This window comes from Podarcis erhardii (genome assembly GCF_964252035.2).
Source record: "Podarcis erhardii genome assembly, chromosome: 8".
NCBI classification, from domain to species: domain Eukaryota; kingdom Metazoa; phylum Chordata; class Lepidosauria; order Squamata; family Lacertidae; genus Podarcis; species Podarcis erhardii.
This window is the reverse complement of record NC_138499.1, coordinates 7,867,286-7,882,202: the sequence shown is the minus strand read 5'-3', so window position 1 is coordinate 7,882,202 and position 14,917 is coordinate 7,867,286. Positions and strand designations below refer to the sequence as shown.

The following is a 14,917-nucleotide window of genomic DNA, read 5'->3' as shown; positions in this document are numbered from 1 at the left end:
CGTCTCATGGCTCTTATGTTACTGTATCCATTGGCTGCAATATTCCCTGTGATTTTTGTACTTTTTTGTATATACATTACTATGTTAACCAAGATAGAAGCATACTATGCTATTAATCAATAAATGAATATCACTCAATCAAGTCACAGAGATGTTAGCTGCTTCCCGCTTCCCGATGACCAGGAAATCAACTTTTCTCAAGAGTACTTTCTACAACAGTGAGACTTAAGACAGCAACAACCTCCTCCTAATTTTGCTGACGGTTATCTAGATCACCAGTAAAGAAACACTTTCTTCTTGTCACAAGATGTTGGCAAACTGATTAAGCGCAGATGAATAGGAGAGGATAATTTACAGGACATTTTGGTCAGACTTACAAGTTTTCCATGCGACTTGGGCATTTCATTGATTTTGGCAATTCCTTCGATTGCCTACTTTCCCCAGCACAGGCCACTCTTACTCCTGCTTCCTGACGCTCATGATATCTGAGCCACAGATTCTCACAGGTATGTGAACATATTTGATCTTCAAGGGTAGCAGGAGAGCCGTTGCTCTGTGGGATAATTAGCAAGCATTTTACACACTGACAGGAACAGAGTTATAGGGATCCCAAGTGGCAGGCTAGGAAAGAATGAGTTCTGGAGATCTCAGTGCCTTAGTAGCTTAAGGTCTAGCACTAAGATTTTGAATGTCCCTCAAAGACCCTTCTGATGTTTGGCCCAAATAAACAGTAAACAGCAGGTTTTCATGGGGAAAAGCAATGGAACAAAATAATAACCTCTCATATCCTTGCATAGAAATCACAGTTCAAGGTATGTTAGAGAGTTATACATAGAGTTTTGTATCCAAAATCTGATGCTGATTGGTTTGCATGCAGAAGATTCCAGATTCAGTCTCTGCCGGGTAGGGCTTATTCAAATCCTGTTAAAATGTTCATATCCGCTAGTTAATGTTCCAATAAGTCATGGGCAGGTTACTTTTTTCTCTGTCTAGATACTTCATCAATCCCCTGTGTGTTCAGGAAATGAACCTATAACACACACACAGACACACACACACACACACACACACACACACACACACACACATATATTCAAAAAAAAGAGAAGAAAAGTAAACACTTATCAATGTCTCCAGAGACATATGCACTTCATGCTTGCAGGTGTTTCGAGGGCTCTTGTTCATCTGCAGAGCTTTGGCTTAGCGTGCAGAAAGTCATGGATTCACTCAGTGGCAGCTCTAGGTAGGGACAGGAATGATTCCTGCCTATATCCCTGCTGGTCAGTGTCAGCAATCTGAGCTAGGTAGAAAAACGGCCTTGCCTTGCACAAGGAAGTTTTCTATAGTTATTTATTCAGAGTTTTGAATGTATGCATGGCTTGAGATTTGATGTCTGTATGGTTGGGCTTGCGTGCTCTGGTCCATGGGGTCACGAAGAGTCGGACACGACTAAACGTCTAAACAACAACAACAACAACAGCATGGTTGGGCTGGATACCAACACAGACTGAAGGAGAGATGAAGACAAAGGAATCCAGAAGCATCACCATAAAGGTCTCCTTTGAGGAGGAGCATGAAGGAAAAGAAATATGTGAGGACACCAAAGAGAAGGAGAAAAAACTAAAAGAAATGATGTGTTGTGTTAGTGCTGGTGCAAGACATTTTGCTGCCTGAAGGAGAGGAGCAAATGTATACACAAACCCTTGCTGCCCCTTTTTCTGCCTTCATCCTTCCCATTCACCCCAATTCTGCCATCAGAAGGGCCTTCCTTACCTTCCTGCACTCTCTCCTGCCATGCATAAAATTTTTTGTAGCTTGCATCTGGGAGCAAAGAGGCTTCAAAGATTCCAAGCTTCCTACTTTTATCCAAACAGAACTCTCTGCTTACAAGTGGGAGTAGATTGGCTATATGTATTTCCTTCTATGAGGTTTCCCATAAAAAATGAGGTCCTCTTGCTGGGAAAATGTTCTGTATCCCTACTGTAACATCATCTTGCTCTTTCCAGCCCATTAGCTGGGCTTTCTTTTCCCGGGTGTATTGGAAATCTCCTGCGTTGGGAGCAAAGTGCTTCTCAGTGCTTAAAACTTACTTGGAGGCTTTTGAATTGTAATGGAGCCTTTCAAAGCACTTTTGTGTATTTTACAAATGGAGCTGTTAGTGTGCATGATCACAATCCCCTAAAGACTACATTGACAACCCAGTGACAATTGTTTTTCTCCTGTCACATGACACTGGCAAACTGATTAAGCATAAATGAAGGCAAGCAGGCACATTCCAGCACATCTTGTCATGAGCTCTTAAATGCATTGAATGTTTCCTCAAGACTTGGGAGTTGCATTGGTGTCTGCAAATCTTCCAGCACAGGATTATTTTCTTCTGGTTCTCTCTCTATCACATTATCTGATCCAACGTTAGTCACAGGTAAGCGAAAAGCTCAAGTTGGAAATTCTTCACTTGCAGGAGCAAAAAGACGAGTTATTGGTGTGGCAGAATTAAGCATTGATAAGGATGATGATTGACAAGCACAGCTTCGATCCCTGGGGTTAAAAAATTAAAAGATAACTCAGCTGTGAAAGGTTCTGTATGAGTTTTAAGGAACAGAAAAGTATAGGAAGCTGCCTCCTAAAATTTAGTCCATTTATTTATTTATACCCAGCTTTCCTCCAAGGCGTTCAGGATGGTATACACAGTTCATCTTGCTCCTCTTTTTATCCTCACAACAAACCTGTGAGATAGGTCAGGCTGAGGAACTCTGGTTTGAGGTTATCCAGTGAGTTTTATGTCTGTGTGGGAATTTGAACGCTGGTCTCCCAGATCTTGCTCCAAAATTGGAATCACAATGCCACATTGGCTATTTCCAACTTGCCCAGTATGGCTTTACATTGTTTCATTGCAGGGGGTTGGACTAGATAAACCTTGTGTCCCTTCCAACTCTAAGATTCTATGGTTGTGTGACTCTAGCTGACAGCACTTCTCTCTCTTTTTTTTTTATATAAATATTTATTAAGGTTTTTTTATAAAAGAAATGCACAGATAATAGACAACATTAGTTATGTCATGACAAAATCTCATAACTTCTTTGGACTTCCTCACGTCTCCTGCTCCCACTTGCATCGTTGAATAATTTTTTCAAGCAAATTATAATCTTATTTACCATCTTATTTCCACTCATTTAAAAATAGTCTAACAATTCTCCAGAAGGTTTATATTTTCCTTAATCTCAATTATCGTCAAATTCCGGTCTAATTTAGTGGTGGCCAATTATTTTATGATCAAGCATCCCTCTTAACATTCAACCAAATTACAATATTTTTGTAGATAAATCTTAAATTTCTTCCAATCCTCTTCAATCCTTTCTTCTCCCAGGTCTTGGATTCTGCCAGTCATCTCCGCCAGTTGCATATAGTCCATCAGCTGCATCTGCCACTCTTCCAGTGTGGGTAGATCTTGAGTTTTCCAGTTCTTAGCGATGAGTATCCTTGCTGCCGTTGTTGCATACATAAAAAATGTTCGGTCCTTCTTTAACACCTTCTGGTCGACAATACCCAGAAGGAAGGCTTCTGGTTTCTTAGTGAAGGTATACTTAAATACCTTTTTCAGCTCATTATATATCATTTCCCAGAAGGCCTTCACTTTAGGGCAGGTCCACCAGAGGTGAAAGAATGTTCCTTCATTTTGTTTACATTTCCAACATTTATTATCAGGCAAATGGTATATTTTGGCAAGTTTAACTGGGGTCATGTACCATCTGTACATCATTTTCATTACATTTTCCTTCAAAGCATTACATGCAGTGAAGTTCAGCCCATTGGTCCACAACCTTTCTCAGTCCTCAAACATAATGTTATGCCCAATGTCCTGTGCCCACTTTATCATAGCCGATTTAACCATTTCGTCTTGTGTGTTCCATTTTAACAGCAAGTTATACATTCTAGATAATACCTTAGTCTTTGGTTCTAACAATTCTGTTTCCAACTTCGATTTCTCCACCTGGAACCCTAACTTTTTATCATTTTTAAAAACTTCTTTAATCTGAGTGTAATGTAACCAGTCTCGCACTTTATCCTTCATTTTCTCCAAACTCTGCAATTTCCAATTGTCTCCATCTTTATCTAATATTTCCCAATATTTTGGCCATTTGGGTCTTTTTCGGGCCTTAGCTTCCAGAGGGGAAAGCCACCTCGGAGTTTTGTTTTCCAATAAGTCTTTGTATTTTGTCCAGACATTAAATACTGCTTTCCTGACAATATGGTTTTTAAAGGCCTTGTTGATCTTGACTTTGTCATACCATAGGTATGCGTGCCAACCGAAAGCATTGTTAAAACCTTCCAGATCCAATACATCAGTGTCTTCGAGAAGTAGCCAGTCTTTTAGCCAGCAGAAAGCTGCGGCTTCATAGTACAACTTTAAGCCTGGCAAGTACAACTTTAACTCTTGCTCCAAAATTGGAATCACAATGCCACATTGGCTATTTCCAACTTGCCCAGTATGGCTTTACATTGTTTCATTGCAGGGGGTTGGACTAGATAAACCTTGTGTCCCTTCCAACTCTAAGATTCTATGGTTGTGTGACTCTAGCTGACAGCACTTCTCAAGGGTTTCAGATAAGGGTCTGCCTAATGGTTGATGCCAGGGATGGAACCCTTCTGCACAGGAGGCAGATGTTGCACCACAGAGCTATGTTCCTTGCCCTGGGAAGCATTTTTTATGTTGGGGAATATGGGAACCCTATCATAGAGAAGCTCTGAAACCCCAAATATATTCAAGTAGCTGCAAGCCCCACTGGCCCCTTTACCTGGCAATTAAAGAGCAAGTCATTTCACCTTAACCACCCACTCCAAAATAGCTACAAAGTATGAAAGACTTATCTCCAAAGCTTTAGTTTTGTCTTTGCTTATTTCCATTAGTAAAGACTAATTCTACCATTCTCTAAATTCTTCCAGCAGGAAAACACCGAACAAAGTAGAAAAGCAAAGACTGATCACGATGATCAATTACACCCTCCCATCACTGTCCCCAATGAATGCTGGAGAGGAATATTACGGAATGGACAATGGAACTGTTCTCTCTAACAATAGCTTCACTAATAATAATTCAGGATTGACATTAGGAGAGTATATGTATCTATATATTTGCTTTTTAATCAGCATTTTGGGAATTTGGTGGAATGGGACTGTCATCTGGCTGCTTGGATTCTGCATTAAGAGGACTCCTTTCACCACTTACATCCTGAACCTCTCCATAGCTGACTTTGGTTTACTCACAGTTAATCTTACTTTGTATATATTGTCCCTGTTAGAAATATCTGTCCTCAAACACCTTCTAGTATACATTCTTATTCTCATGTTCCTATTCTACGGCACGGGTCAATTTCTGCTGACAGCCATCAGCATTGATAGGTGTGTGGCTGTCCTTTTCCCACTTTGGCATCGATGCCATCGACCACCAAATATGTCCACCGCAGTTTGTGCCTCAATATGGGTACTTTCTTCTATTTTCCCTGCAATTGACTTCACTCTCCTTCTGGCTGATTTCAATGTTTATAACATACTGGGCATTCATCTTATTGTGAGTGGCTTCCTCTGCCTCCCACTCATGACTGTCTCCACTCTGATTCTTTTCGTCAGGGTCTGCTTTAAATCACACCAGAGGAGGAGGGGGAAACTTCTAATTATTGTCCTGCTTGCTCTCTTCTTCTTCATCATTTTTTCTTTTCCACTCAGTGCCGTTTTCATCACTGTTTATTTTCTTGATTCAGAACCTCCTTCTTTCTTAGAATATGCCTCCATACTCACCTGTGTGAATAGCTGTATTAACCCTCTGATTTATTTCCTGGTTGGAAGACAGAAGAGAGGCAGGTGTACGCAGAGCATGAAAGCCACATTCCAGAATGTTTTCAAAGAGGATGAAAACCCTACAGAGCCAATGGAGATGTCTTTGGAAACTTAGTTATGATGGCTCAAAAATATTTACAAAATATGTCTTTATCATTGTGATTCCGATGACACAATCTAGTTCCCAATTTACAAACCTGTGCTCAATGCTGGCTATTGACTTCAGAGTGTGCATAGAATCTCAGTCTTGAACAGATGGATGGACTTGATGAACTTCTTATTATTCTTATTATTTTATAAATCTAGATAGTATACGACTATGAAGGAAGCCTGGGTCCATTCATGGGAAGAACATTTAATGTATTCAGGGAGCCCTGAGCTTGCGGTTGGAGCTGCTGGGAAAAGATGTAGGCTGGGGTGGGAAAGTCAATTTGGCTGGCAGAAGGGAACCTCTACACACACATTGAATCCCTTATGCATCAGCATTTTTTATTTCAGTACAGAACCTCCCTAGATCCTATATTATGAAAACTTTTGTGAGTGCCTGAACAGCTGTGTTAACCCTTTGATTTATTTCCCTGTTGGAAGACATAGGAGATTATAAAAGGTGTTTGTGATTTTTAAAAAGTGGCAAAAATCAATTACATTTATCTGGCAAGGAAAGAAACCAAGAATAAAATTTAAATTAATTACAGATACCAAAGAAAGAGGAGGTTTCTCCCTACCAGATTTGAAAGTGTATTACGAAGCTTCTTACCTTTGTTGCTTAAGGGATTGGATATTGTTAAAAAAAAAATACAGATCTATTAGATCTGGAAGGATTTGATAATAGATTTGGGTGGCACACATATTAATGGTATGAGAAGGTAAAAGTCCATAAAGATTTTCTGAACCACATAATTTGAAAATCAATATATGATGTGTTGAATAGATATAAGACTTAACAGAATGTAAAACACCATAGTGGCTGTTGCCGTTAGAGACAACAACTATAAAAAAGTTAAATATGGGGGGAATGGGCCACCTATGGAGATTTGGTGATGGAGATGGATAACCAGTAGAAACTAAAACCTTATGAGGAAATAAAAAAACCTGGTAAATGATCGGCTGCATTATTGTCAAATAAATGAAGTGCTTAAAGAAGACAACAAGAAAAATGGATGTGAATATATAAGATCTACATTTGAATTGGAATTTCTAAGTAATAAAGTAAAAATGTTGTCAAAAATGTAAAAGTTACTTTTGGAATGGCATACAAACGATGAAGAAGCTAAATCTGTAATGAGACATTGGGGCAAAGATACTGGGCATAACATATTTTTAGAAGATTGGGAAAGATTGTGAAAAGATGAAATAAATTTTACTGTATGCAGTTTGCTGAAATAAAATGTAATGAAAATTATGTACAGTGGTACCTCGGGTTACATATGCTTCAGGTTACATACGCTTCAGGTTACAGACTCCGCTAACCCAGAAATAGTACCCCAGGTTAAGAACTTTGCTTCAGGATGAGAACAGAAATCATGCTCTGGCAGCGTGGCGGCAGCAGGAGGCCCCATTAGCTAAAGTGGTGCTTCAGGTTCAGAACAGTTTCAGGTTAAGAACGTACCTCCGGAACGAATTAAGTACTTAACCTGAGGTACCACTGTATAGATGGTATTTAACGCCAGTGAAACTAGAAAAAATGTATGGAACAAATAACCAATGTTGGAAATGTAAAGAAAAAGATGGTACCTTTTATCATGTGGTGGGTGGGTAAGGAGGTGAAGGCTTTCGGGGAAATGATATATAATGAACTTTTAAAAATGTTGAAATATACATTTAAAAAAACAAAACGAAAAAACCAGAAGCCTTCTTAATAGGTATTGTAGGTAGAGAAATACATAAGCAAGATAAAACATTGTTTTTATATGCAACAACTGCAGCAAGAATATTATTAGCCCAAAGATGGAAACAAGAAGAGATACCAACAAAAGAATGGGTACTTTTCAAGTGGATATGGTGACTTAAAACAACAGCAGACATTTGAGTAAAGCAGTGATGGAGGGAACTGAGAGGGGGGAAAGTGGCAATTTCAAATAAAGCAGCAGTTTGAGTTAAATACCTTCAAGCAATGGTATATTTGAGGATGCTGCATCCTTTGGGGAATCTGATATGAGGAAAGTGGAGGTTTTAAGAAATGGCAGAGTTTTGAGTCGTTAGCAGGGGGTGACATGTGGCAGTGGGGAAAATCTACAGGAAATCGCCACTTTCCAGAAGAAACGTTTCATGGCTCTTATGTTACTGTATCCACTGACTGCAATATTCCCTGTGTTTTTGTACTTTTTGGTATATACATTATTATGTTAACCAAATTGAGCATGGAAAGACTGAAGCATAAGGTAAAGGTAAAGGGACCCCTGACCGTTAGGTCCAGTCGTGGCCGGTGCTCATCTCTCTTTATTGGCCAAGGGAGCCGGCGTACAGCTTCTGGGTCAAGTGGCCAGCATGACTAAGCCACTTCTGGCAAACCAGAGCAGCACACGGAAACACCGTTTACCTTCCGGCTGAAGCGGTACCTATTTATCTACTAGAACTTTGATGTGCTTTCAAACTGCTAGGTTGGCAGGAGCAGGGACCGAACAATGGCAGCTCACCCCGTCGCAGGGATTCTAACCACCAACCTTCTGATCGGCAAGTCTAGGCTCTGTGGTTTAACCCACAGTGCCACCTGCGTCCTAGATAGAAGCATACTATGCTATTAATAAATAAATGAATATACTCAATCCAGTCACAGAGTTGTTAACTGCTTCCCTCTTCCCGATGACTAAGAAACCACTTTTTTTCAAGAGTACTTTCTACAACAGTGAGACTTAAGGCAGCAACAAACTCCTCCTAATTTCACTGACGGCTATCTTGATCACCAGTAAAGAAACAGTTTCTTCTTGTCACAAGATGTTGGCAAACCGATTAAGTGCAGATGAAGAGGAGAGGATAATTTACAGGACATCTTGAAGTCAGCTGGGTCAGTCTTACAAGTTTTTCTTGCGACTTGGGCAAACTAACTTTTCCCAGTAATTTCTTTCTGCAAAACTGAGGCTTTTAGAGTGTAATCTCCACTTTAATTTCAGCAAACAGAACTCTGACACCATCAACATCACTTTATGTATTAATTTATCTATTTATTTATGATTTCTTTTTTTAAACATGATTATTTTTATTGAGTTTTCCAAAATTACATTTCGCATAAATTACACAAACTTCCTAACTACCATGTTACTCAAAGGAAGTATCGACCTCCCTCCCTGGATCCTGCCACCTGAGGTGGTCTCCTCAGCTTGCCTTGTGGGCAAGGCAATCCTGCTTCCGTCTAGAAGGACTCTTCAATCTGGCATCAAAGTTTGCTTTTAATGACACTCAGATTGTGCCTCTAAACATGAGTTGGTCTTTGCCAGTGCAGATGTTTGCCTCTGCCCAGTCTGTGGAATAGCAAGGATTCAAAGTCCAGCATTGCATACTTAACTGGATGTGATCTTTGCAGAGTCTTGCACTGCTAGAATTCCATCTGTCTGTTGCAAAGTCTCACTGAGTGAATTTGACGATGGTGGTGAAGGAACATATCTGGTTTAGTGGCTTCCTTTAGAAAGCAGAAACAGAATGATGGACTAGATCTACCTCTGAAGAAGTGTGCATATCTGAAGAAGTGTGCATGCACACGAAAGCTCATACCTAGAACTAACTTAGTTGGTCTTTAAGGTGCTACTGGAAGGAATTTTTTGTTTTGACTATGGCAGACCAACACGGCTACCTATCTGTAACTAGATCTACCTCTGTTCTGCTCCAGAAAAGCTCTTCTTTTGTCATCAGGGACATAAGAAAGGAAAAACAAGTGTGGTTGCTTCCAGATGTTTTGGGCTATAACCCCACATGCCAGACTGTTGTAGCCTCAACAGCTGAATGGCTGACACAGGATACTACTAACTACTTTTAGCAGAGGTGAATGATTTGGAAACAGAATTTTGAATCAATAAGAGGACAGAGGAGTGAATGAAGAGATCCGTCCAGAGCAGAAAAAGTCGGTGTAGCCAAGTCAGGAGATGACCAGATGGTGAACTAAGTTTCAGCACTGGAGTTGGAGAAGAATGTAGGGCTTGTTTTCATGTTGTGCCAGAGGAAAAAACATAACTGATGGAACATGCAAAACCAAGTGAAGAAAAGAATGCAAAATAAAGCCCCATCCTTCATGTTGCCTTCTCTGTTGATGCTATCAGGACACACCATAAGAAGGGAACAGCTGGAGAAGGCAAAAGGACCATCCATCCCGGCAACCTTTTCTCACAGTGGTCAAACAGATGTTTATGGGAAGCTTACAAGCAGGACCTGAGCACAACAGCTTTCCCCCCAGTTCTGATTTTCAGCAACTGGACTTTAGAGGCATACTGCCCCACACACAGGAGGCAGAATATAAATTTATCATCCATTGATGTGTTCAGTCCTCTTTTAAAGTCATCCAGGTTGGTGGCCATTAGTATATACTTTGGGAGCAGATTCCACAGTTTATCTATCTACTTTTCAGAGAAGTATTTTCTTTTGTCTCTCTTGAATTGTCCAGCATTCAGATGAACTAGATGGCCCTGAGTTCTAGTATTATAGGAGAGTGAGAAAAATAATAATATGGCATTATAAATTATAAATTATTATTATTATTATTATTATTATTATTATTATTATTATTATTATTATTAAAATTTGTATACTACCCTATACTCACCTATATCACCCTAAGTTTTTATATTTGCTATAATATTGCATGCTCTTTAATATTGCATGCTCTTTAATTCCAGTTTCAGCATGAAAATTTAGAAGCTTTTTATGATTCTATTCAATAAATGCATTTCACCTGATCAATTCAGAGTCATTTTTTTCCTACTACTTGCAAGCCCATTTTTTGCAAGAGTGGTATTCTAGGGTATTGCAAAAAATAATCTCCTCCTAAATTTGCAGGTGATTGTATTGGCAATCCAGTGAGAATCGTTTTTGTCTTGTCACTGGCAAACTGATTAAGCATAAATGAAGGCAAACGGGCACATTGCTGTACATCTTGCCATGAGCTTTTAAATGCATTGAATGTTTCCTCAAGACTTGGGAGTGGCATTGATGTCTGCAAATCTTCTGGTTGTTTATTGCAGCACAGGAATATCTACTGCTGGTTTTTTCTCTCTCCATCATGATATCTGATCCAATGTTTGTCACAGGTAAGCGAAAAGCTCGTTAGAAATTCTTGCCCGCTTATGTCCACTTTTTACAATAAAATGAATACCTCTAGCCATCTCTTGCTTATCTCAGTAAACCAGTTTCACCACTTTTTTCTTTTTGTTCTGTGTTCCCCATTTCTGTTTTGCCTTTTCCAGTAGGACAGGGAGTGCGCTGAGCCTGATGTTGTACTAAATCAAGCACTGAGAATCTCCAAACCCATGGAGAAATCTAGTCCTAGCCAGGTTCCTAATTTGGCCAGTGAAACTGCAAAAGAAAAACCAGGAGCCTTGGAGCAAGCTCCCCATTGTTCATTGGCAAGTGGAGATGGCTCCAATGCATGACACAAAAATCTTTGTACCTCTATCAACTAGGGGTGGGGAACCTCCGACCGATGGGCCAAATATGGCCTGTCAACCTTCTGCATTTATGCCATAACAACAACAACAACAACAACAACAACATTTTATTTATACCCCACCCTCCCTGGCCAAAGCCCGGCTCAGAGCGGCTAACAACAGGAAAAACAGCACATTTTACATAAAATCACAGCTAATTAATTAAAAAAAAAAAACATTCTAAAATCAATTCAGAATCAAATTAATGGCAATCATTGGGCTAGAAGTCTGTGAGAATTACAGAAGGAAGGAGGGGGTCAGATTGTGCTATGGCCAAAGGCCTGATGGTACAGCGCTGTCTTGAAGGCCCTGCGGAAAGATGTCAACTCCCGCAGGGCCCTAGTCTCTTGTGACAGAGTGTTCCACCAGATCGGGGCCACGGCTGAAAAAGCCCTATCTGTCGTTGAGGCCAGCCTAACCTCCCTGTGGCCCGGGATCTCCAAGATGTTCTTATCTGAAGACCGTAAGGTCCTCTGCGGGAAATACCAGGAGAGGTGGTCCCATAGGTACAAGGGTCCTAGTTTGTGTGAGGAAGAAAAGGTAGAGCTTGACCAAAATGGGCTTAACTAACCATGCCTGCAAAGGCCCCTTGTGTAAATTCTGTGGCACCTGAGAACCACGTGTGATGTCAGGTGATTGACAGGTGGACCAATAGCACCCCATCCCTTGTGCTCTGCATCCCTTGTGCTCTCGGGGGCGGGGGGGGGGGCAAGAGGCTCCCACCACTCCTCTTCATCTAGCCACGCCCTGACATTAGGTTTGTTACTGAAGAGGTAGCCTGAACTCGAGATGAAACAGATGAGCCATTTCACCTTAAAAATTTAGGAGGAGTTTGGATTTGATATCCCGCTTTATCGCTACCTGAAGGAGTCTCAAAGTGGCTAACATTCTCCTTTCCCTTCCTCCCCCACAACAAACACTCTGTGGGGTGAGTGGGGCTGAGAGACTTCAGAGAAGTGTGACTGGCCCAAGGTCACCCAGCAGCTGCATGTGGAGGAGCGGAGACGCGAACCCGGTTCCCCAGATTACGAAACTACCGCTCTTAACCACCACACCACACTGTCAACCTTCTGCATTTAAATAATAATAATAATAATAATAATAATAATAATAATAATAATAATAATAATAATATATTTATATTCCACCCTCCCTGGCCAAAGCCAGGCTCAGAGTGGCTAACAACAGGAAAAATAGCACAGTTTACATAAAATCACAGCTAATTAATTAAAATACATTCTAAAATCAATTCAGAATCAAATTAATGGCAACCATTGGGCTAGAGTTCTGTGAGGATTACAGAAAGAGGGAGGGGGTCAGATTGTGCCTTGGCCAAAGGCCTGGTGGTACAGCTCTGTCTTGAAGGCCCTGCGGAAAGATGTCAACTCCCACAGGGCCCTAGTCTCTTGTGACAGAGTGTTCCACCAGATCAGGGCCATGGCCGAAAAAGCCCTGGCTCTGGTTGAGGCCAGCCTAACCTCCCTGTGGCCCGGAATATCCAAGATGTTCTTATTTGAAGACCGTGGGATATACCAGGAGAGGCAGTCCTGTAGGTACGAGGGTCCTAGTTTGTGTGAGGAAGAAAAGGTAGAGCTTGACCAAAATGGGCTTAACTAACCATGCCTTCAAAGGCCCCTTTTGTAAATTCTGAGGCACCTGAGAACCACTTGTGATGTCAGGTGATTGACAGGTGGACTAACAGCACCCCATCCCTTATCCTCTGCAGGACAGAGATGGGAGAGAAATTATTTCAGAAGCCATGTGGCAGTAAAGCTTTCATCTGGAATAAAAATGTCCTAATCTTCCGCATCCTCGGGGGTGGGGGGCTATAGGGCAGGAGGCTCCGACCACTCCTCTTCATCCAGCCACTCCCTGACATTAGGTTTGTTACTGAAGAGGTAGCCTGAACTCGAGATGAAACAGATGAGCCATTTCACCTTAAAAATTAACTCTCATATTAGGAATTAACGCAAGAATTAACTCACAAAGACAAGGAAGAGTAGGCTGAAAAGCTTTACTTTCATCTTTATTCATTAACAAAGACTAATTCCACCCTCTCCACCCCCAGCAGACATATCTACACAAGAAGAAGCGCAACAGCAACAACTGAGTACAATGGCCAGTCTCAGCCCAATGGCCCTGTCTCCTTTCAGTGCTAAAGAAGACTATTATGAAGAAGACAATGCAACTTCCTTCTCCAACAATAGTAGTTATGATTATCCAGCATGGATTTGGGATATTTACCTAAATATATATATTTTGTCTATACTCACAATTTTAATTTGCATTTTGGGGCTTTTAGGGAATGGGACTGTTGTCTGGCTGCTTAGCTTCTGCATTAAAAGGAACTCTTTCACCATTTACATCCTGAACCTCTCTGTTGCGGACTTGGGTGTGGTCACAGCTAACTTTTTTATGGAAATGATTTTTTTTGCAACAGGAGACTATTATGGACCTCTGTATGATTTTCTACAAGATGTCTTTCAATTAATGTACAGTGCTGGTCAATATCTACTGACAGCCATCAGCATTGACAGGTGTGTGTCAGTCCTCTTCCCAATTTGGCATCGATGCCACCGACCAGCAAATTTGTCCACCACTTTGTGTTCCATAATATGGGTACTTTCTAGCCTTCTCTGTGGAATTACCTTCACACTCCGCCTGACTGAAAATGTGCACAGTTATACCATGAAATATTACCAGTATGCTGTGAACGGCATCCTTTGCCTCCTTCTCATGACTATCTCAACTCTAATTCTCTGCCTCAAGGTCTCCTTCAAATTGCAACAGCGAAGGCGGGGTAAAACTCAAAAAGCCATCTTGCTTGCTCTTCTTTTCTTCATCATTTTTTCGTTTCCACTGAATGCCTATTACACCAGCCCTTACGTTTTTGATTCAGCCTCTTTCTTTTCTTCAATTTATGTCTACTTATTTGCCTGCCTGAACAGCAGTGTTAACCCTTTGATCTATTTCCTGGTTGGGAGACAGAAGAGAGGCAGACATAAGAAGAGCATGAAAGCCATACTCCAGAATGTTTTCAAGGAGGAGGAAAGCTCAACAGAGGAAGCAGAGATCTCTGTTGAAACGAAGTGCTAATGGTCCAAAATCTTTTTTCTAGTTTATACTATGACATTCTAGATTCTACTAAGCAAATGTTCATAACTTCAGGTTGCATTTCTTGTAGCCTACTTAATTTGTATTGAGTATTCATGTCTTGCTTGTGCTTATACAGATGTGGTTGCAGTCTTTTCCGGTGATTGAAGGCAGTTCTGAAAGCATTTGGCACAAACTCCACTAATACGGTGAAAATTATTTTGACTTGGAATCATTGAATCACGGAAATGTAGAGGTGGAAGGGACCTGAAGAGACATTTAGTTCAATCCCTGCAAAGCCACCATATGCCTTCTGAATTCCACTTTTTTTTTTGGGGGGGGGGTTACCTTGAAAAATG

At 40.8% G+C, this 14,917-nt stretch overlaps 2 protein-coding genes across 2 annotated transcripts in view; both read left to right on the top strand.

Moving 5' to 3' along the window:
* Positions 1-14,561, top strand: part of LOC309349242 (mas-related G-protein coupled receptor member H-like) — a gene marked incomplete at its 3' end in the record, with an annotated part of 31,054 nt that extends 16,493 nt beyond the window's left edge. The window contains exons 2-3 of the mRNA XM_081874987.1: positions 11,004-11,069; positions 13,534-14,561. Coding sequence (XP_081731113.1) covers positions 11,004-11,069; positions 13,534-14,561 — 1,094 coding nt within the window. The remainder of the gene's footprint in view (positions 1-11,003; positions 11,070-13,533) is intronic.
* Positions 435-5,950, top strand: LOC309348874 (mas-related G-protein coupled receptor member H-like; the record flags this gene model as incomplete). The annotated part of the gene is made up of 2 exons (XM_081874662.1): positions 435-506; positions 4,948-5,950. Exon 2 carries the CDS (start codon positions 4,988-4,990, stop codon positions 5,948-5,950), a length of 963 nt encoding a protein of 320 aa, XP_081730788.1. The 5' UTR covers positions 435-506; positions 4,948-4,987.
* Positions 14,562-14,917: the final 356 nt, after the last annotated feature.